At 38.5% G+C, this 23,341-nt stretch overlaps 2 protein-coding genes across 2 annotated transcripts in view; both read left to right on the forward strand.

Moving 5' to 3' along the window:
- The first annotated feature begins 380 nt into the window (after positions 1 to 380).
- LOC150057301 (intraflagellar transport protein 88 homolog) lies at positions 381 to 18,778 on the forward strand. The gene is made up of 6 exons (XM_090341819.1): positions 381 to 476; positions 3,114 to 3,209; positions 5,962 to 6,024; positions 16,479 to 16,535; positions 17,831 to 17,884; positions 18,692 to 18,778. The coding sequence occupies exons 2-6, from the start codon at positions 3,120 to 3,122 to the stop codon at positions 18,776 to 18,778; spliced, it is 351 nt and encodes a 116-aa protein (XP_090197945.1). The 5' UTR covers positions 381 to 476; positions 3,114 to 3,119.
- A 1,492-nt stretch (positions 18,779 to 20,270) lies between these two features.
- The window catches only part of Ift88 (intraflagellar transport 88), a gene marked incomplete at its 3' end in the record, with an annotated part of 56,963 nt that continues 53,892 nt past the window's right edge, over positions 20,271 to 23,341 (forward strand). Inside the window, exon 1 of the mRNA XM_090341820.1 lies at positions 20,271 to 20,336. The remainder of the gene's footprint in view (positions 20,337 to 23,341) is intronic.

Genomic DNA, 23,341 nt, shown 5'->3' on the forward strand with positions numbered 1-23,341 from the left:
CGGTCGTGGTGTCACCATCACCCACACCAGTTTCAACTGTGAATAATTTATCTTGTGATCACTAAGATTATTTTCAGTGACTAAACCAAAACCACAGATTTCCAAAGTTCGGGAGTTCAGTGCTGCAGCTCTGGGAGCTGTTTCATAGCAAGCACCTCATTTTAGTTCATCCGTTTCCAGATGACTGGCTGGAGATTAGCGGGATCTTGCTTGCTCTCTGCATCCTGAGCTTCCCGGGAGAGCGCGCCCCACCCGACCGCACACGTGGGTCCTGCGCCCTTGCCCCGCCCCCCTTTGCGTTCCCGTCACTCTTCCGGGCCCGCCCACCCCGCGCTGAGGCTTGTGGGAGCGGCTTCCTTGGATTCCACACCTGGCAACCGTGAAACGCTGCCCTCGGGCCCAGGGACGGACGCTCCCGGGATCTCTGAGTCTTCCCGGGACTCTACTAGCGGCCACCCAGTTTCCCTCAGCACGAGGTAGGACGGGGGCAAGCCGAGTTCCTCGGGCCCCCTTGCAGTCATGCCTACCCCCCCATCCCCACGTCTCGTCCCCGGATCCCCCTGGGCCCGCGCCTGTAGTGAAGGGTTGGCGGGGGCGCTGTGCCCCTCACTGTCCTGTCTTCCTTTCCTCTCTCTGCCCAGGCGACATGCTTGAGCCACTGCGGACGGCTTTTTAAACCACAATAGGCACGTTGGAAGTAGATCGTCCATCATAATAAAAGTGTTAAAAAAAGGGAAAGCTTTTCACATAAACATTTTTTTTAAATTGGCAATTGTACGAGGTTAGTCCCAAGTAACATGAAAAGCTTGTGATGTATTTTAGCCGCTGCTGCTGCTGGTGTGTGTGTGTGTCCGTCCCCGTCCGTCCGTTTGTGTGTATCCTGGGGCTGGAACTCAGGGACCGGGCGCTGACCTCAAGCGTTTTCACTCAAGGCCGGTGTTCTACCTCTCTGAGCCACAGCTCCACTTCTGGTTTTCAGGTGGCTAATTGGAGATAAGAGTCTCACGGATTTTCTGGACCCGCTTGATTTTGAACTGTGAACCTCAGATGTCAGCCTCTGGAGAAGCTAGGATTACAGGCACGAGCCATCAACACCCGGCTAGAGCTGTGCCCAACATGAGAACATAACTGAAATAGCTGGCAGAGTTGCCTTTAAGCTACCTGTTTACATGTGGCACTTTCTCCTCCCCTTTTCTCTTCTTTTCTCACTCTCCTCTTCTTCCTCTTCTCTCTGTCTCTTCTTGGGCCCCCCTTCTAATGCCTTCAGTCTGATAATCAGCCTTACTCTGGTTTTAGTCTCTTCAGATCTCTCCTGCTTAGCAGCAGCAGGTTCTATATGCACAGGAAGAAGTATGTGCAAGATAATGCCTCTTACCAATCAGATGTCTGTTTGTTATTGTGTTTATTAATAAACATTCATACATTTATCTAGGGCTTAAACTCAGGGCCTGAACACTGTTCTTGGACTTTCTCAAGGCTAGAGCTCTACCACTTGAGCCACAGGACCACCTCTGGCTTTTTCTATGTATGTGGTACCAAGGAATGGAATGCCGGTCTTCATGAATGCTAGGCAAGCACTCCTACCACTAGGCTAAACTCCCGGCCCAGTATTATATTTAATAGATCACTCCTCTACCCTCATACCCCCTTTCCCAAAGTAGTGACTTGATTTGAGTAGTCACTCCAGATTCTCAAGGAATTACAGTATAAAAATGTGGTAATCATATTTCTCTTAGGTTTCTATTTTATTCTACATCAGTTTTTCGCAGTGTTTTATTATGAAAAACAGCAAATGTGTAGCAGTATTTTATTATGAAAAACAGCAAGTGTGTAGCCAGTTTATGGCATTTTTGTAGTAAACCTTGTACTTGCCTATACTGTACAATTACTACTTTATCATTCATTTTTCTTGTTATACATTTCAAAGTAAATTAAAAATATTGTTTGTTACATACTTTGGAATGCATATTTGAATGTATTTGTTCACAGTTTCTTTTTTATTCATTAAATAGTTGTTCAAAGAGGTTTCAATTTCAAGTCAGGTTATAAGTACAATGTATTTTGCCTAGAGTCACTCTTTTCATTATTCTTCCTCATCTGTACTCTGAAGCTAAGTAGTTCAAATTTTACATAATGTGCATTAAATATAATAACTGTATTTTCTCACTCTTCCTCCTCTATGTGTCCCCCTTCTTCATTTTCTCCAGGACAGAACATGTTTTAGCTTCCTGGTATGATTTTTCTAAACTGTTTGTTACTTAACAAATTGGAGTTAACACCACTGGACTCTTCCTATAAATATCCTTCCATCAAATTGTTTGTATATATATATACATATATATACACACAGATATATATGTATATATACATATGTATGCATATGACCCTGTGTATGTTATCAGTTATGTTCATATTTTTATTTAAATTCCATATGAGACAAAGCAAAGCATACCCTCTGAGTTTGACTTACTTAACATGATTTTTTCCCTATTTCCATCTATTTCTGTGCAAATGACATATTCTTTCAAGTAGATATATAAATTAGTGCAACCACATTGGAAGGCAGTTTCTACCAAATAGTGTAGTTTTTTCTTCACATTCCTACTTATATATATATTTATTGTTGTTATTGTTGTTGGTTGTGGGGCTTGAACTCTTGGCCTAGAAGCTGTCCTTGAGCTCTTCAGCTCAAGGTTATTGCCCTACCACTTGAGCCACAGAGTCCCTTCTAGTTTTCTTGTTAATTGGAGGTAAGAGGAGTCTCGCAGACTTTTGTGACTGGGCTGGCTTTGAATCTCAATCCTCAGATTTCAGCCTCCTGAGATTACAGGATTATAGGCATGAGCCAACAGTACCCAGCTTGTTGTTCATATTTTTGAACAAGATGGTCAATTTTACCAGGGTGAGATCCCTACATTGTTTTGATTTGGTTTATCAGAAATACTGTAAGTTATGTTATTTAAATTAAGAATTATTCAGACTGAGTGTAGCTTAGTAAATTTGCTTTGTGTATATGAGGCTCTCAGCTTCAATTCCCAGCATTAAGAAAAAAAAAAGAAGAAAAACAATGACTTTTCATATAAATAACATGCTACATTGTTGGTTTTTCATAGGTACAAATGATGCAAAATGTGCACCTGGCACCAGAGACAGATGAAGATGATCTGTATTCTGGTTATAATGACTACAACCCAACCTATGATACTGAGGTAAAAAAAATCCATTTTTGTTGTTTTTAATGTTGATCTGTTTTTTTTTTTTTTTTGGGTGGGTGGGGGGGGGGTCAGTCATGGAGTTAGAACTCTGGCCCTGGGCCTAGGTATTGTCCCTGAGCTCTTCAGCTCAAGGCTAGCGCTCAACCATTTGAGCCACAGTGACACTTCTGGTTTTCTGGTGGTTTAATTGGAGATAAGAGTCTCAATACTTTTATGCCCAGGCTGGCTTTCAATTGCAATCTTCAGATCTTCGGATCTCAGCCTCCTGAGTAACTAGTTAATGTTGATCTTTTGCTCGGCGGCACAGCTGGTTCATAGAGAACAGGATTTGAGCTCATACCTGTAATCCTAATGACTCAGGAAGCTAAGATCTGAAGATCATAGTTTAAAGCCAGCTCAGGGAGAAAAGTATGAGTGACTCTTATCTCTGATTAACCAGCAAAAAGCCAGAAGTGGAGCTGTGGCTCAGTGGTAGAGTGGAAAAAGATAAGGGATAGCATCAGAGCCGTTAGTGCAAACCCCTGAACTGTCCTCTTCCCTCTCCTCCATGTCCCCCCTCCCAAGAGTGGATTTAAATAGTTTTTGTTTTCCTGTCCTTCAGAGATAACTGCTTTTATTTATTTGTTTATTTATCTTTTTCTGTGTGTCAAGGGGCTTGAACTCTGGGCCTGGGTGCTGTCCTTGAGCTGTTCAGCTCAAGGCTAGCTTTCTACCATTTGAGTCACAGTGCCACTTCCAGTTTTCTGGTGGTTAATTGGAGATAAGAGTGTCATGGATTTTCTTGCCTGGACTGGCTTTGAACTGTGATTCTTAGATCTCAGCCTCCTGAGTATCTATGATTACAGGCATGGCAACTGCTGCCTTTATTTAACAACAGTTTAAACTGCTACTGTTATATAATAACTTTTGTCTTTCCTTTATGCATACAAATATTTTTTTTTTTGTGCTCAAGGATAGTGCTCTACTACTGGAGCCACAGTTCTCCTTCTACTCTTTTCTTTACTCTTTTACATTCAACTACATCATAAGCAAGTTATGTCATACTAAATATTTAGATAAGTAGGAATTTAGTGATTACAAACACTGAAGATTTTTCAGGTTAATTTTTTCCCAGTTCTCTAGTATTAAATATGGCAATACACAATTTGTTGCATGAATATTTTCTGTATTTTGATCAAACACTTCAGGACAGTATCTCAGGTTAGAGTGAATGGATTATAGGATTGAATCTTCTTAAAATGGGCGATTTCCTACCTCTTTAGGTTGCTATGTTGTGCTTTCCTGATACTATTTCAAGTGAATAACTGAAATATTAGACCCCCAAACAAATTATGCAGCCAAATAAAAATGTTTAGTTTATGCTTTGTTTTCTTTGGTTCTAATTAGCTATAACAATAGCAAGTTAGGTATATCATTCAATTATTTGAATCTATTGCTTAAGAGGTTCATAACATTTATAACTTGTTAATTAACACACAAAGAAAAAGTTACAGAAGTTATGTTTTCTGTTTGTAACTGGAGAATTTGTTGATGTTCTTTAGTTTGTTGTTTAACTCCTAGTGATTAGTCAAATTTTAGTAGTAGTTTATGAATCTCAGAAGACTTTTACACAAAGATCTGCCCCAAAGTAAAAGTATAATTAATTATTTACAAGATGCAGTTGACTTTATATTTCATACAAAAGTTCTTAGGTTTCATGGCTAAGAATTTATTTAATTTATTTAATTTTTGTAGTTGATATGAAAGGCTGTAGATAAAACTAAAAAAGAATGTATGTAATAAAATTACACTTTAAAGTGCCTTGCATATTTTTAAAAAGTCAATTAATAGTATTTTATTTATTTACTTATTTATCTATTTATTTTTGTTGGTCATGGGGCTTGAACTCTGGGCCTGGGCAATGTCCTTGAGCTTTTCAGCTCAAGGCTACTGCCTTACCCCTTGAGTTATAGCACCACTTCCAGTTTTCTGGTAGTTAATTGGAGATAAGAGTTTCACAGAGTTTAGTGCCTGAGCTAGTTTTCAGATCTCAGCTTCCTGAATAGCTAGGATTACAGGCGTGAGCTGACATGCCTGGCCTTGTTTTTATTTATTTATATATTTTTCCTTTTTTTTTTTTGTGGGTCATGAGGCTTGAACTCAGCCTGGGTGCTGTCCCTGAGTCTCAGGTCCTTTTGTGCCTGGGCTTTGTGGCTTTGAACCTTGATCCTTAGATCTAAGCCTCCTAGGATTATAGGTGTGAGCCACCACGTCTGGCTAGTATTTTTCTAATTTTTTTACATTAATGAGTTTTGCATTAAGGACCTTAAACTGTCTAAGCATGTGCTCTACCACTTAAGCCATATATCCCCCTGTATTTTTTTGAACTACAACTTTCTGAGATAGGGATGATAGCCTGATCTCAGTGTACAGGAAAGAAAAGGGAGAAAGATAGAAAAGGAACAGAGAAAAGGAGAGACAAGAGGGAATTGAGTCTTTTATTGCTCTAGCTAGTAAGGAGAGAGAGAGGAGAGGCTATGGCCTTCTATTCTGTATCCTTGAAACTGACCAACATATGATCTACCTCTTCTTTCTGGAGGAGGAAGGAACCTTGATAATTTAGAGGGAGATTTGAAGCCTTTGTCCTGTACCTGTTTGGCTTTAGGTGAATTACAGAGGATCTGAAGTATCAAGCAGAAGAATTTACACAATTTTTAAAATCCAATTATGCTTAATTTTGAATGTTCAATTTGCCTTTGCATTTTAGGAATTGGAAAATGATACAGGTTTTCAGCAAGCAGTGAGAACTAGTCATGGCAGAAGACCTCCTGTAAGTAATATTTTTAAAAGTTGGGATAAAAAAATCACATCATGAAATTTGTTGTTTTTGAGTGTGCAGTTGAGTAGTATTAAGTACAGATTGGTTGTCATCTTGCTTAATCTAAAACTCCATGTTCATTACCTATCCTTTGTCTTCCTCACTTTCTCTAAGCTCAAGAACCACCAGCCAGCTTTTTCTTCCTGTGAATTTGGCTATCTTCTTTGCCTCCCATAAGTAGACTCATAAAATGTTATTGTTGTTTTCTTTGTATTTAGCACACAAACTTTTTTGATTTGCTATAGTCTCATTTGTCAGTTTTTCTATTTGTTTGCTTATGATTTTGGTGTCATGTCCTAAAATCATCACCAAGACTAATGCCATGAAGCTTTCCTTCTATATTTTCTTCTTGGAGTTTTAGTTTTAGGTCTTAATTTTTCTACTTCTATAAAAAGATGATGTTAGAAGTTTGTACTGAATAGAGATTGTGTTGAATCTGTAGGTTACTTTAGGCAGTATGGAGAAATATCTTGTCTTCTAGTGAGGAACACAGAATAATTTTTCAATTATGTGTGCTATTTTTAATTCGTTTCCTGGGAATTGAACAAAAGTCCAGCCACTCTCCAGATAGCCAAGGCTGTGAGGGAGACAGGGTTCTAGTGCCAATGATATATGTATGGCCTCCTGTTGAAAGCCAACAGGTGTGTATGTGGGGGGGTGGTGGGAGGCTTTGGCCTCTTTGTGGTTTTCCTTCTTGGTTTGGAGGGAGAGGTGACTGGATCAAGCTCTGTGGGTCATGCCAGCACATGTCTCCTATGGCAGGGAGGAGAGCAGGTTTCTGGCAGGGTACTGACTGTGCTTGGTTCCTGTGCACTGCCACTCGTTGATTGCCTGTATGCTGCACTCCATCACATTGGTTGTGGACTGAGTAGTGGAACCATGGAAACTCTCCAGGTCTAAGTGTCCTGATGCCTCACCTCTGGTCTCTGTCTCTGTCTGCCGTGTCTGGTCCAGTCTGGATCTGTGGGAGTTTTCTGCCTATGGGTTCTGCAGTCCTCTGGTGGTCCTAGGGTCCCAGGTAGTGAAGTCGGTTGCTTTCAAGGCTTAGCCACTCTGTGAGCCTGGGATGGGGGGAGTTTCTGCTTGATTTTCTATCTTTGTGTGTATAAGTTGTGAGTTTTTTTCAATTCCCATGATTCTCTGCTTGTTTATTTGTTGTTGATCTCCTGGGGGAACTGTGTATTGGGGCTCCAACTCTCTCGTTAGAGCTAGTGCCATTCCTTATTGTTTTGGCGCCATCTTCTGATCTCCCTGTACAATGACTTACCAATTCTGTGGTATATACAATGAGTTCTTTCTTGCCTGCATTCTCTCCCCTTTCCCCTTCATTCTTCTACCAGTCTTCTTTTGGCCTCACCTTCCCTTTTTGCAAGTACCTATTTCCATTTCCAGATACCTGTTTTGTTGACTTCAACTTAGGCTTTTTAAAGCATTGTACTATCTGTGCTCTCCATAGAGTCCATTACATTAAGGTTAATGCATTTGTGACCCCTTACATGCTACTCAAATGTGTTTACTTGTAATTTATAGGCACTTTCTAACTGTCACAAATGAGGGAAGTCATGTAACCTATGTTTCTCTGTGTCTAGCTTACTTAGTGTACTTTTTTTTCCCCCTCAAGTATTCCCACACATCTTTTGTATCCAGTCATCTTTTCAAAGGCATCTGGGCAGTTTCCATAACTTGGCTATTGTGAATAGTGCAACATTGAATGTGGATGTGCAAATGTAATGCTCTGGGTAGATGCTCAAGATGGTTTGTAAATACAGCCTGATTGTCTTGTTGCTTTATTTTTATTAAATGAAAACATTGATCTTTTCAAAATTTAAATTTGATTGTAGAGGTAATGTACAGAGGGGTTACAGTTCCACAAGTCAGGCAATTCAGTACATTTCTTTTTGAACAATTTCTTCCTCATTTTCTTCCAGTTTTTCCCCTCTAGCCTGCTCTTCCCTCCCTCAAGTTGTATAGTTTATTCCCAACATAGTATCTAGAGAGTATTATTGCTGAACTGGTTCAGTTTTTGATATACTGTTTGTGTGCTTTTCCTTCCCCTCCCCAAATCAGATAATCTTATGCATAAGACAAAGGGTACAGAGATAAAAAAAAAAAAGCAACCAAAAGGAATAAGCCAAGGAAAAAAATGCAAACAATACAATGAAAAACCTCATGGCTCATGCCTGTAATCCTAGCTACTCAGAAGGCTGAGATCTGAGGATCAAGGTTCAAAGCCAGCCTGGGCACAAAAGGACCTGAGACTCTTATTTCCAATTAGCCACTGGAAAAGGGAAAGTGGAGCTTGACTCAAGGGTAGGGCAGCAGCCTTGAGCTGAAGAGCTCAGGGACAGTACCCAGGCTGAGTTCAAGCCCCATGACCCACCAAAATTAAACAAAACAAAATAAAACCTCGTGCTTCCATTTCTTGCAGTTCATGTTGATATACATCATTTTATATAGTCATCTGCACATAGGTATTGAGCCATTGTGATCCTCTCCTAAGAATATCCTCCTTTGTTCTCACTGTGTTTATGTTTAGAGTGCTGTTTATTTAATCATGTCAAAATGTAATTATTTGTCTTTTACTATTGATTATATTTAGTTGGAGAATTATAGGTACATTCTAGTTACTACAAATGAGGAAAACCATGCAGCCTATGTTTCTTTGGGTCTGGCTTACTTTGTTTAATATAATGTTTTCCAAGTGCAAGTCTCCATTTCCTTATGAATGTGGTGATGTCATTCTGATGGAAGCGTAGAATTCCATTGTTTATATATGCCACATTTTCTTGACCCATTCATCTACTGAGGGGCATCTGGGTTGATTCCTTATCTTATCTATGGTAAACAATGCTGCCACAGTGAAGATGGTTGTGCTGGTGGCTTTAGTGTGGGCTGTTTATGGTCATTTTGGGAAATGCCCAGAAGTAAGATTGCTGGTTCATAGGGAAGCTCTATGTTTAGTCTTTTGTGGAACTTCCATACTGCTTTCCAGAGTGGTTAATAAAGTTTGCCTTCTCACCAACAATGTAGTAGCATTTGCTTTTGGTCACATCTCTGCCAGCATCAGTTATTATTAGTTACCTTGATGTTGTTTTGATATGTTTTTCTTTCATTGCTAGGGTTGTTGAACATTTTTTCATATGTCTATTTCCTCTTCAGATAAATTTTTTTTTCCAGTCCTGGGTCTTGAACTCAGGGCCTGAGCACTGTCCTTGGACATGTTTTTGTCAAGACTAGTGCTTTGCCACTTGAGCCACATTGCCGCTTTCAGTCTTTTCTGTGTAGGTGGTACCAGGAATGGAACCCAGGCCTTTGTGCATGCTAGGAGAGTACTCTACCACTAGGCTGTGCTCCAAGCCCTAGAGAAGTCTTTCTTTTTTTTAGGCTGGCCCTGTGTAGTAATTATTACAAATGAGGAACTGGCCAGTCCTAGATGTGTACTAATTATTATAAACAAGGGAGCCTATGTTCTTTTGGGTATGGCTTACTTCACTTAATATGGTTTATTTTCCCCTGAAGTCTTTCTTTAAGTCTTTAATGGAGTTATTGTTTCTTTGAGGATTTGTTTTTGTGTGTGGGGGGTGGTGGTTAAATTTTTCATTTTTGTTGGTCGTGGGGCTTGAACTCTTGGCCTGGGAGCTGTCTCTGAGCTCTTCAGCTCAAGGCTAGTGCTCTACCAAGCCACAATGCCACTTCTAGTTTTCTGGTGGTTAATTGGAGATAAGTGTCTTATAGACTTTAGTGCCCAGGGTGGCTTTGAACCATGATCCTCAGATCTCAGCCTCTTGAGTAGCTAGGATTACAAGTATGAACTGCCACACCCAGCTGGGGGGTTTACATTTTTGAGATCTAAGGATATTTTAGATATGAGGCACTTGCTTGTATGATGAATAGCTAGTAAAGATCTTCTCTCATTCTGTGGACTTTCTATTTCTTTGCTAGTTATGTTGTTTGTCGTGTGCAAATTCTTCAGTTTGATACAATCCCATTTGTGTAGTCTTTCTTTTTTTGATTGAAAAGAAATTGGATCTTTATTCTTTTTTTTTGTTGTTGTTTGAGAAGGCAGTTTCTATCACAGAATTTCAGTTGCCTCCCACTTATTGGAGTTGTTTCCTTCTTTTAATTCCATCTAAGACAAAATGGAAAGACAGCTCATTTCCCTGGTCTAGTCTTTTTGATTTGTTGTGATTCTGGATCTTTACTTAGGAAGTTTGTCTCTGTGTCAAAGAGCTCTAGTGTTTCCCGATCCCTTCCTGTGATCTTCTAGGAGTTTCTAGTCTTACATTGAGTACTTTGATCCATTTGGAATTGGGTGATATATAAGTATCTAACTTCAATTTTCTGCATGCAAATAGTTCTGCCAGCCAGCATTATTATTATTTTTTTTTGTTAGTCCTGGGCCTTGAATGCAGGGCCTAAGCACTGTCCCTGAGCTTCTTTTTACTCAAGACTGGCATTCTACCACATGAACCACAAAGCTATTTGTGGCCTTCTCTGTTTATGTGATGCTGTGGAATCAAAATCAGGGCTTTGTGTGTGCTAGGCAAGCATTCTACTGCTAAGCCACATTCCCAGCCCATTTGTGAAGAGATGGTTTTTCTTTCATCCTGTGTTTTTGGCTCCCTTATCAAAGATTGTGTAGTATAGGTCTGGGCTCATTTATCTGTCTTTTATTCTTTTCCATTGGTCCTCAGGCCTATTCTTGTGCCAGTACTAAGCTTTTTTTTTTTTTTTTAATTACAACTTTGTAATAGAGTTTGAAGTTTGGTCTTGATATTCCTCCAGCACTGTTCTTCCTGCCATGAACAGTTCATTTTTTCTCTTTTTTTGTCTTTTCTGTTTGTTTTATTATTCCATTTTCATCTTTTGTTATATTATAAATATATATTCCTTAACTGTTCTTTTGGCATTTCTATAAATTCCAACACATTTTTTTAGGCTTTTTTTTTTTCCCCAATCCTGGGACTTGAACTCTGGGCCTGGGCATTGTCCCAAAGCTTCTTTTGCTTAAGGCTAGCACTCTACTGCTTGAGCCACCGTGCCACTTCTGGATTTTTTTTCCTTCTATTTATGTGGTGAGGAATTGAACCCAGGGCTTTATGCATGCATGGCAAGTACTCTACCAGTAAGCCACATTCTCAGCCCTCCAACACATTTTTATCGTAATAAAAGTCTACTATAAATGTAGTTTTGCTGTTTGCTGAGCAGTATAAGAATTTTAGCAGTCTGGAAAGGGGAATGTTGAAGGAGGTGACATTGATCAGGATGCATTGTATTCCTAAACTGCTTTGTTAAATGAAACCTCCTTTGTACAACTACAATTTAAAATAGAATCATTCTTTATATAGTTGTTTCTATTTCTTTTAAATTTATTTTTGTTCTTTCTTGGCAGTGGAATCTCCCTTGGTAGCTCAGACTGGTCTTGAACTCATGGCCCTCTTGACCAAATTCCCAAATGTTGGGATTACAGGCGTATATCACCATGTTTAGCTTATTTATTTCTTGTTCTTGTTCTTCTTTTTAAAATCATTTTCAATTCTCTGCTGAAATCATCAGTCTTTTAACCCAGTAAATATATTAAGCATAATTACATGAAAATTTATTTCCAATACTTCCATTTGGTTTCTTTGTAATCATTTGTTTTCCTTGGTTTTTGGATAGATAGTTTTGGTTCTTATATCTGGTTGTTTTGATTAAATTCTAGACATTGCATATTAAAAATAGTGTCTGTTGTACAATATGATGTCCAGTAGCCACATGTATCTATTTACGTTTGAATTATTTTAAATAGACAGTTTCAAAATAAATGCCCAGTGTTTATGTGTGTCTTCAGAAAGGGCAGACAGAGCATTTCTATCATGGCAGACAGTTCTGCTGATGAGTAAAGTGCTCACCTTTCAATACTTTATGCCTCATAGCACTAGAGATCTTTGATCATCTTATTCAGGTGGATTTGAGATGATTCTGAACAGAACTTGAGCCCTGTGAGGACTCTATTGAGATTCCTACAAGTTGGCTTGCTATCTCAAATCACTACAACTTGTAGGAATCTCAGGGTTTCTTCCTTGAGCTCTAGAGTTCATCTGCAGGCTAAGTCTGTCAAAGCTATGTTCAAATTCTCGGCTGTGCTTGTGGGAAAAACAGATGCCAGTAGGACAAAAGCAGCCCAAATGCAGGTTTGCCTCCCTAGTCATTCCTTCTTATCCTTATTTTGAGATCTTGTGATTCTGTACTGTGTTGGCTGTTTTCTGGTGCATTTAAACTGATGTTTATGGGTTGGGGAGGGGGAAAAAGTCAATTGTTTTGAACTTGGAACCTGTGCTTACTAGATCCCCAGCCCTGCTTTTTGCTCATCAGACAGAGTCTATCAAACCTCTGTTCTTGGATTGGCCATGACATGAAGTCCTCTTGGTTTTAGACTTATAAAAAGCTAGGATTAGACGTGTGATCCAGTGGCACTTGGCATCAAACTGAGTTTTAGAAAATTATTTTGTCTGCTACCTTTTCAATTGTATTTGATGAGAATCGTAAGTAGCATCTATTAATGAGTGGTATTTTATAAAACATTTCAAACAAATAGACCATGCAACTAATGTGTTTAGAACATGTATTCTCACATGGTCCCAATATGATATAGCTACAACTATGTGATTGGTACATTTTGTATCTTTATTTGTAAGATGAACAAATTTAAGGATATTAAAAATAAGCATAGTTGAGAGACAACTGAGATTCAAACCCAAGTTCTCTGCCTCTACTTCCTATATCTGTTGTTCAGGCCAGTACCCAGTGGTACTGAGGATACAGCAGGTATTTAGAGTTCTAGAAGTAAGTGTGAAGGCAGACCTTTCTTTTTTTTCCATATAATTTTTACTGTAATTAATAGAAGGGTTACATTATATTCACCAGATAGAAGGTGCATTGCTTCATAAACATTGATACACTTTCTCATGTCTTGGCCCCCTTTACCTCCTCCTACCCCTACCCCTCATCTTGTTTTCTCCCTTTCCCTATCCTATTTCAAATAACCAAATAAGCATATATACAATATATCAGATAACAAGGTAAAATATTGTAACAATATGAAATAACCAAGGGACAGCAAAAGAGATGAGAGATAACATAGTACATTAAGGACAACAATCACTCATTATATGATTTTTCATTTAGTGTCATATTATATGGCTTTATTATCTAGGTTTTGCCCTATTGTAAATCTCTGCTAGAAGAGCCCAAGGTTTTTACTGATTATGACAAATGAGGGAAATGGTTGAGCCTATGTTCCTTTCAGTCTGGCTTACTTCACTTAATATGATTTTTTTTCTAAGTCTTTCCATTTCCTTACAAATGGGGCCATGTTGTTCTTTCTGACGGCAGCATAGAATTCCATCTTGTTGATCCACTCATCAATTGAGGGGCATCTGGGTTGGTTCCATATCCTTGCTGTGGTAAATAGTGCTGCAATGAACATCATTGTGCTATTGGATTTAGTATGCCCTTGTTTCTGGACGAGTAGGTAAATGCCAAGTAGTGGAATTGCTGGGTCATAGGGGAGCTCTATGTTTATTCTTTTGAGGAACCGCCATACTGCTTTCTGTAGTAGTCAAAGGAGTTTGCACTCCCACCAACAGTGTAGTAGTGATCCTTTCTAGCCACATCCCCTCCAGCATCTGTTGTTATTAGATTTCTTGATCATGGCCATTTTAACTGGAGGTGGAATCTTAGAGCAGTTTTGATGTGCATTTCTTTTATGGGCAGAGATGTTGAGCATTTCTTCATGTGTCTATAGGCCATTCTTATTTCTTCTTCAGAGAAGACTCTTTTTAAGTCTTTGGCCCATCTTTTAATGGGATGGTTGTTTCTTTGGAGATTAGTTTTGGAGTGATTCAATTTTTTGAGCTGTTGATATATTTTAGATATGAGGCCTTTGTCCGTTGTATGGTTAGTGAAGATCTTCTCCCACTCTGTAGGCTTTCTAGTTAATTTGCTAGCTATGTCTTTTGCCACACAAAAGCTCTGCAGTCTAGTGCAGTCCCACATATCCAGACTTTCCCTGACTTGTTGTGTTTCTTGGTCCCTATTAAGAAAGTTTCGACCTGTGCCAAGGAGACCTAGTGTATCTCCTATTCCTTCTTGTAAAGTTTTCAGTGTATCTGCTTTTACCTCGAGGTCTTTGATCCATTTGGAATTAATCCTTGTGCAGGGTGATGAAGAAGGATCCAACTTTAGTTTTCTGCAGGTGTTTAACCAGTTCTTGCCAGCACCACTTGTTGAAGAGGCTGTCTTTCTTCCCTTCCATTTTTTGGCTCCCTTATCAAAGATTAGGTGGCCATAGGTCTGTGGATTAATGTCTGGGTCCTCAGTTCTATTCCATTGGTCTTCAGGCCTGTTCTTGTGCCGGTATCAAGCTGTTTTGGTCACTATAGCTCTGTAATAGAGTCTAAAGTTTGGTATTGAAATTCCTCCTGTGCTGTTCTTTCTGCTAAGAAGCGTTTTTTGCTATATGGAGTCTTTTATTCCACATGAAATTTTGGATTGCCTCTTCATTTTCTTTAAAGAAGGACATTGGGATATTGATGGGTATTGCATTGAGTTTGCCCTTGGCAAGATTGCCATTTTCATGATGTTAATTCTTCCAATCCAGGAGCATGGGAGGTTTTTCCATTCCCTTAGTTTTGCTTTAGTTTCCTTTTTCAGGGTTTTAAAGTTTTCATCAAAAAGGTCCTTTACATTCTTAGGTAAGTTAATTCCTAGGTACTTAATTTTTTTTGAGGCTATTGCAAAAGGAGTTGCTTTCCTGATTGTTGCCTCGTTCCTCTCATTGTTGGCATATAGGAAGACAGTTGATTTTTGAGGGTTGATTTTACGCCCTGCTACCTTGCCAAAGTTTTGAATCAGCTCAAGCAGCTTGGGAGTGGAGTCTATAGGGTTCTTTAAATACAGAATCATGTCATCTGCAAAGAGGGAAAGTTTCGCTTCCTCTTTCTCTATTTGGCTCCCCTTTATGCTTGCTTCTTGCCTTATTGCACTGGCTAGGAATTCTAATACTATGTTAAAGAGGAGTGGAGAAAGTGGGCATCCTTGTCTCGTTCCTGATTTTAGAGGAAATGGCTTTAGCTTTTCACTATTAAGTGTAATACTAGCTGTGGGTTTGTCATACACAGCCTTTATTATACTGAGGAATGTTCCATGGATTCCTAGTTTCTCCAGAGTGTTAAACATAAAGGGGTGTTGGATCTATTGAAACAATCATGTGATTCTTGTCCTTGCTCCTGTTGATGTGTTGAATTATATTAATTGACTTGCATATGTTGAACCAGCTTTGCCTCCCTGTGATGAATCCTGTTTGATCATAGTGTATAATTTTTTTTTATGAGTTGCTGAAGATGGTTGGCCAGTATTTTGTTGAGAAGTTTTGGATCAATATTTATCAAAGGAATGGGTCTATAGTTCTCTTTCTTTGATGAATCTCTGTCTGATTTTGGGATGAGAGTTATAGTGGCTTTGTAGAATGAGTTTGGCAAGGAGCCTTCATTTTCAATTTTGTCGAAGAGCTCCAGGAGTATTGGTGTGAGCTCTGCTTTGGAGACCTTATAGAATTGAATCCATTTGGCCCTGGGCTTTTCTTGGATGGGAGGTCCCTTATTGCTATTTCTATTTCACTGCTTGAAATAAGTCTGTTTAGTTGGATTAGGTCTTCTTGGTTCAGTGTGGGTATGTTAATTTTGGCTAGACATTCATTCATTTCTTCTAGATTCTCAAATTTCTTGGCATAAAGGTTTGAAAAGTATTCTCTTATGATGCTCTGGATCTTGGTAATTTCTGTTGTGATATTACCGTTCTCATATGTGATTTTGCTTATTTGGGCATGCTTCCTTCCTTTTTGGGTAAGATTTGGTAAGGGTCTGTCAATTTTGTTAATTTTTTCAAAGAACCATGTCCTTGTTTTGTTGATTCTTTCTGTAGTTTTTTTTTTTTGGATTCCAATTCATTTAATTCTGTTTTGATTTTAATAATTTGCTTCCTTCTACTGGGATTGGGATTGGTTTGTTGCCCCTTTTCCAAGAGCTTAAGGTGCAACACTAAATTGTTGGTTTGAGATTTTTCCAATTTGGTAATGTAAGTACTCAGAGCTATAAATTTTCCTCTGAGTACTAAGACAGACCTTCATGTCAATACCTCAGGTTATTCCAGAATCCCTTTTCTCCTTGAAAATACAATTCAAACAAAATCTCCTCAGTACTATAAATAGTTGGGCTTCTTAGCTGTGAAGAGAATTTCGAAGAATTCCTACTAATATTTATGTAACTTTTATTGATGGGTATCTATATTTCTCCCATTTTCCCCATTTTCTATTAATATAGCTTAATTTGAATTCTGTTAACTATGTTCTTTTTCCTCCAAAGGTAACTGCTAAAATACCAAGCACGGCAGTTACTAGACCTATAGCTACTGGATATGGGGTAGGTTTTTGTAAGCTGAAAATATTAAGATGCTTTTTCTTATATGTAAGTTCACTTGAGACAGTTCTAAATAATTTCATCTGGCTTTTTCAGTTTAAGATCCAGATACATTTTCCATTTTAGAGAGTGATAAGCATTAAAAAATATAATTTGATTAACTGATTTGAGCTTTTTAGTCATTCGGATTTGTAAAATATTAGAACATATTATATTACCTTTTTCCATTTGTGAACCTTATGTTTGTCGATAGATGTCTGTTCATTTTCTTCATAAAATAACTAAGTCTCTTACATGTACATTCATCTATTTTATGTGGAGATGTTCTTTAAGTGTATAGTGTTTACAAGTATAAAATTTCCCAATTAATACATGAAAAGAAAAATTTAAGACAATTATTTAAATTTTAGGTATTTGAGTCTTAACTTAGAGACCTTTGAGGAAAAGAGAAACCTTTTAATTTTGCTCAAATTACAAGTTGGTTGTTTTAATTTACATTAAAAGAGGAATGGTTGCAAAAAAGAGAATGAGGTAAAATAGTATTTCTTAATCCCTTCAAAGGTTTAGAATGAAGAATTCAAGGGGTCAGAGAAGTGGCTGGAGAAACAAAGGCCCACAACACTTTCCTTCATAGTGTTCCTACATCTATGCAGGAAAGTGGCTTTCTATGTCACATAACAGGGTGTCATAGGAAACATACTTTTTTGCTCATCAGCCTTAATTCTTGATTCATGATAAATTCTCCTGTGAAGAGCCAAATAACTTAGACTTTGCAGATCATGTGGTCTGTGTTACAGTTACCCATCCAACTCTACATTTGTAATGAAAACAGCCATAAATAGTATGTAGATGGATGGGGCTTTGTAGTGTTCCAATAAAACTTTATTTCCAAAGATGGTGGGTAGCAACTTACTTACTTAATTTATTTTTTTGGTCAGTCCTGGGGCTTGAACTCTAACTCGGGGCCTGGGCACTGTCCTTGGGCTTTCTGAAGGCTAACGCTCTACTTTAGCCACAGCATTATTTCCTGCTTTTTCTGTGTCTCTAGTACCAAGGAATTGAACCTAGGGTTGAATTCATGCATGGTAATCAAGCACTCTACCACTAGACCAAGATCCTGGCTTAGTAACAACTTTACCCTGTTAATGACCTAAGGTAACAAATATGAAAATGATTCTAAACTCACTGACTAATAGATGGAAGAAAAGAGTTATGAAGAAAACATTTTAAATTTGGTTTTGAAATTAAAGGTAGATACTTTAGGAACCTTTAACACGTATTTTTCTGTTTATTATAAGTCCAAAACATCTCTGGCATCATCCCTGGGGAGACCAATGACAGGGGCTATCCAGGTATGTCTATTCTGTGGTTGTTGGTTTTATGCCTTTCTTTTTCTTTCTTTTCTTTTGGTCGGTTGTGGGGCTTGCATTCTGGGCTTGGGTGCTGTCCCTGAGCTCTTCAGCTCAAGGCTTGAGCCACAACACTACTTCCAGTTTTCTAGTGGTTAATTGGAGATAAGAGTCTCAAGGTTTTTAGTGACTGGGCTGGCTTTGAACCGAGATCCTCATATCTCAGCCTCCTGAGTAGCTAGGATTATAGGCATGAGCCACTGTGCCGGCTGGTTTTATGCCTTTCTTGAAGTTTGAAAATGTTACTAAGGATTTGTTACCAAGATTTTCCCCTTTGTAGTTAAGATGCTGAAGAGGATATTGTTTACATAGTGACCCCCCCAGGCCTGAGACTGTGAACTGTTTGGGTTGTTCTCATACTTTAGCAGGAAGTAGATTTATAACCTGGGTTTCCAGTGAAGCCCTGTGGGGCATGTACACAGCACTGGGAGTTGGCTTATCCAAAATACCTAGAACCTGCTTCTCCTGTTCCATATCACAGCATTTTTGTGCTTCTCTCATGGGAATGGAAGTATCTATTTTTTCTTTTTAAATTGAGAAAAGCCTAATTGGATTAATGAGTTAAAACTTTAAAGGGAAACAAACAGAGACAGGGTTGATCCACAATGACACAGAAGTGAGTAGGAAGCATATAGTAATAAAAATATACTATTAAAACCTGGGGCTTTATTTCGCTGTGTGTTATGTGCAGAATAGTAAATACAGGTAGATCTTATTTAACACTTGTTAAATGATTACTCTTCCTTAAAGGATGGAGTTACTCGACCTATGACAGCAGTGAGAGCAGCTGGTTTTACCAAAGCAGCATTGAGAGGTTTGTTTTATTTTCTCTACTAATTTTTTTTTTTTTTTTACCAGTCCTGGGCTTGAGCTCAGGGCCTGAACACTGTCCTTGGACTTTCTCAAGGCTAGAGCTCTACCACTTGAGCCTCAGCACCACTTCTGGCTTTTTTCTATGTATATGGTGCTGAGGAATCGAACCCGGGTCTTCATGCATGCTAGGCAAGCACTTTAACCACTAGGCCAAACACCCGGCCCCGTCTCTTCTAATTTTTAAGAGGTCTTTTGTGTTCTCTCTCTCTCCCACACATATACTTTTTACTGGTATGTAAATGTATTAAAATACTATTCAAATCTGACATTTTGTTGTTGTTATTGTTGGTCATGGGGCTTGAACTCTGGGCCTGAGCACTGCCCCTGAGCTCTTCAGCTCAAGACTACCATCCTTACCCCTTGAGCCACAGCGCCACTTCAGGTTTTCTTGTAGTTAGTTGGAGATAAGAGTCTCATGGACTTTGGTGCTTGGGCTGGTGCCTGAGATCTGGCTGGCCAGATTTCAGCTAGGATTACAGGCATGAGCCACTGGTGTCTGGACAAATATGCCATTTTAAGGAAACTGTAACATACCACTGATTACAGGTTATTATATTATTTTATTACCATTAATAAAATAAAGAGGCAGTGTGGGATGTAGCTCAGGCATGGGACACTTGTCTCTCATGTTTAAGTGCAAAGCCCTGGGTTCCATTCCCAGTGTTGTACTATTCCTCAAAAATGAAGGAGATGAAATGAATGATGAAATTTTTGGATAGCTCAGTTGGGATTATAGTTAGTTCAGTGTATAATTTGCTAAAATATATTAAACTATACTTACAATATGTACATTTTACTTTATTTAAGTTAGTGCCTGATTTAAAAATTGCAAGGTGAAAAGTTTTATTTAATCATATAAATTAAATAATTTTTGACATGACTTTTTATTATTTATTATACTACTAATGACAGTTAAAAAGCTAATACCAGGTTATAACTCATGCATTTGATAGTGTACAGCTATATACTAGGGATACAGATGGAAATGCCAAAAGAATATTTTATTTTTACTTGTTTAACCTTCAAGTCTTTATATAGTTTCCTATGTATCAAATATCTTACCAGTTTCTGCTCTGTGGATTAGTGGTAGAGTGCTTGGCTAGCTTGCATAAAACCCTGGGTTTGATTCCTCAGTACCACATAAACAAAAAAGGCCGGATATGGCACTGTGGTTCAAGTGTTAGAGTGCTAACCTTGAGCAAAAATATCAGGGATAGTGTCCAAGCCCTGAGTTCAAGTCTCAGAACAGACAAAAAAAAATCTTAGCCAATTTCCTAACAAATGAAATATTTATGCAGACATAACGTTGTATTCATTTACTAGATATTAAGACATTTAATAAATACGTAAATGAAATAATATCTGTAAGATTTCATATTTTCTTCAGGTTTTTTTTTTTTTTTTTGGCGGGGTGTTTGCAAAGTAACTGTCATGTCTTGGATTTTGTTCCAGGCTCTGCATTTGATCCCCTTGGTCAGTCACGGGGCCCAGCTCCTCCTTTGGAAGCCAAGAATGAAGATAGGTATGCAGGGCCTTGTTTGTACTGTTGGTGTGTTGTGGCTGCATGTTTTCCCACTCCCCCTCCTCAGATACATAAGTTAAAATGTTTGTGTGTATGTGTTAGAAATATTTTTTTTTGTTGCCTTTTTAGTGGGGCAAAATGGAGCACAGGAATGAGGGGAGGAAGAGTGAACAAATGCAGGCATAGTATTCAATCCATTATGTAAAAAGTGAATTGTGCAGGTGGGAGGGGAAAATGGAGGAATGCAAAGTAAGGGGTGACATTGGCTGAGAAGAATTACACTCATTATTTGTTTTATAGACTCTTAATTCCTTTTCAACTGCTTAATAACAATGAGTTTTTAAAAGTGTGCTAGCATGGGGCCGGGAGTTTGGCCTAGTGGTTAAAGTGCTAGCATGCATGAAGACCCGGGTTTGATTCCTCGGTACCACATACATAGAAAAAAGCTGGAAGTGGTGCTGAGGCTCAAGTGGTAGACCTCTAGCCTTGAGAAAGTCCAAGGACAGTGTTCAGGCCCTGAGCTCAAGCCCAGGACTGGCAAAAAAAAAAAAAAAAAAGTGTGCTAGCAGCTCAGTAATCAAAATGCTGTCTCTAGTTCTTAGGTCTGTCTATTATATGTATTCTGTGTAGTTTTATGTAACTAATGTATGAGTTTTCTTTTGTTCTGTGTGTGTGCTAGGGTGAGTACTGACATTTGAACTCAGGGCCTGGGCACTGTTTTCTGTTTAAGACTGAGGCTCTACCACTTAAACCACAGCTCTACTTCTAGCTTTTTTGGTGGATAGTTGGAGATAAGAATCTCATGAACTTTTCCTGCCTAGGCTTACTCTAAACCTTGATGAACGCCCTGCTAACTCTGAACTTCCTCCTGAGTAACTAGGATTACAAGTGTGAGCCACTGGTGCCCAGTAGTGGTCTGGTTTTAATGGGTGCCAATAGTGATTATATCTGAGGCTAAATGGGATTGTGAATGATTACAAGATGATTATTTGAAATGGACATTTCAAAGATTAAAACTAAGAGAATGCAAGTTGTTTATTATTGTTGTTGTTGTTGTTGACTAAGTTCATATTTGTGCGTTGCTGGTGCAGGGTCAAACCCAAGACCTTGTACTTGGGTACTGAGTAGACACTTTGTCACTGAACTGCGTCTTCAGGCTAAACAACTTAATTTTCTACTTAATTTTGGGTTGTTGCCTATACTGCAGAACCGAAGTTACACCATCTGTTCATTATTTAATAGCTTTACTAGAATCTCAGTGTATTTTACAAATGACAATAGCAGTTAATATTTACTGGGTGCTTGTTATATGCAGGCAATTTTTTCCATATATTTTTATTGTAATTAATAGAAAGGTTACATTATATTCACCAGATAGAAGGTGTATTACTTCACATACATTGATATCCTTTCTCATGTTTTGGTCCCCATTTCTCTCCTCTCACTCCCATCCCTCATCTTGTTTTCCATATGCAAGCAGTTTTAAGGACTTTAAAAATAGTACTCTCTGAGGGCCAGGAGTTTGGCCTAGTGGTAGAGTGCCTAGCATGCATGAAGACCTGGGTTTAATTCCTTGGTACCACATTCATGGGAAAAGCTGGAAGTAGTGCTGTGGTTCAAGTGGTAGAGCTCTAGCCTTGAGAAAGTCCAAGTATAGTGCTCAGGCTCTGAGTTCAAGCCCCAGGACTGGCAAAAAAAAAAAAAATAGTACTCTCTGAGCTCCCATGACCTTGACTTGATTAAGGCTAATAGAGCAGATCTGAGATCAAATCCCACTGCAGTAGTTCCAGAGCACATTCTATTAAGCACTACATTGGTTTGCTTCTTATTTTAAATTGTGTAACACTTTTTTTTTTTTGCCAGATCTGGGTCTCGAACTCAGGGCCTGGGCACTGTCCCTGAGCTTCGTTTACTCAAGGCTAGCACTCTACCACTTGAGCCCCAGTGCTACTTCTGGCCTTCTCTGTGTATGTGGTATTGAGGAATTGAACTCAGTGCTTCATGTTTGCTAGGCAAGCGTTGTACTACTGAGCCACATTCCCAACTCCTGTAATAGTTTTTTTGTGCTGATACTGGAGCTTGAACTTAGGGTTATTCTTTTGTCATTTTTTCCGGTTAGACTTTTCCCTTAAGGCTAGTGTTCTACGACTTGAACCCAGTGTCCCCTTCTCTAATCAGATAATCTTATATACAAGATAAAGAGTATTGAAATAAAAAAAGCAGAAGGAAAAAGAAAAGACCCACAAACTGCACAATGTGAAGTCTCTTGTTTCCATTTCTTGAAATTCATTTCAATAAACATCATTTTATATGATCACATGCACATTGCTACTGAAACCATGTGATCCTCTCCTATAAATATCTTCCTTTGGTCTTACTGAAAAATACACAATTTAGACTTATGGTATATGGTGGAGATTTATTTCAATTGCTCACTAACATCATTCTTGATTTGGCTCTTTGAATCCCTTGACTTTTCTCAAAAGTGTACTCATGATTATATATTATGATGCCAAGAGAATGAGAAGAAAAACCTTTTTTTGGGGGGGGAGTACTATCCAGGGTCCTAGAATATTTTTTGGTTCTAAATCCTACATCTATAACTACTAGTTTTATGATACTGGGCAAAATACCTAACTTTCTAAACTATCAATTTCCTTTCCAGTAGAAATGATAGTACTTACACTATGAGGACTAAAGGACTTTATTAGTGAAAAGTACTTGGTTCAGTGTGATTTATTAAGCTTGTGCCTTATAAATGTTGGCTATTTTAAATATTATGAATAATTCTCTAATGTAGTTATTAAGTACAGAAATAAGTATTATCTTCCATACCATGGAAACATTTTTTTTGGGGGGGTGTGGGATGCTGGTCTTGTGCTTGAACTCAGGGCCTAGGTGCTATCCCTCATCTTTTTGGTTCAAGCCTAGGGCTTTACCACTTCAGCTACGGCTCAACTTCTGTTTTTTTTTTTGTCCTTTTTCTTTTTGGTGATTATTCGAAA

This window comes from Megascapheus bottae, chromosome 11 (genome assembly GCF_031878675.1).
Source record: "Megascapheus bottae isolate mThoBot1 chromosome 11, mThoBot2.hap1, whole genome shotgun sequence".
Lineage (NCBI taxonomy): Eukaryota > Metazoa > Chordata > Mammalia > Rodentia > Geomyidae > Megascapheus > Megascapheus bottae.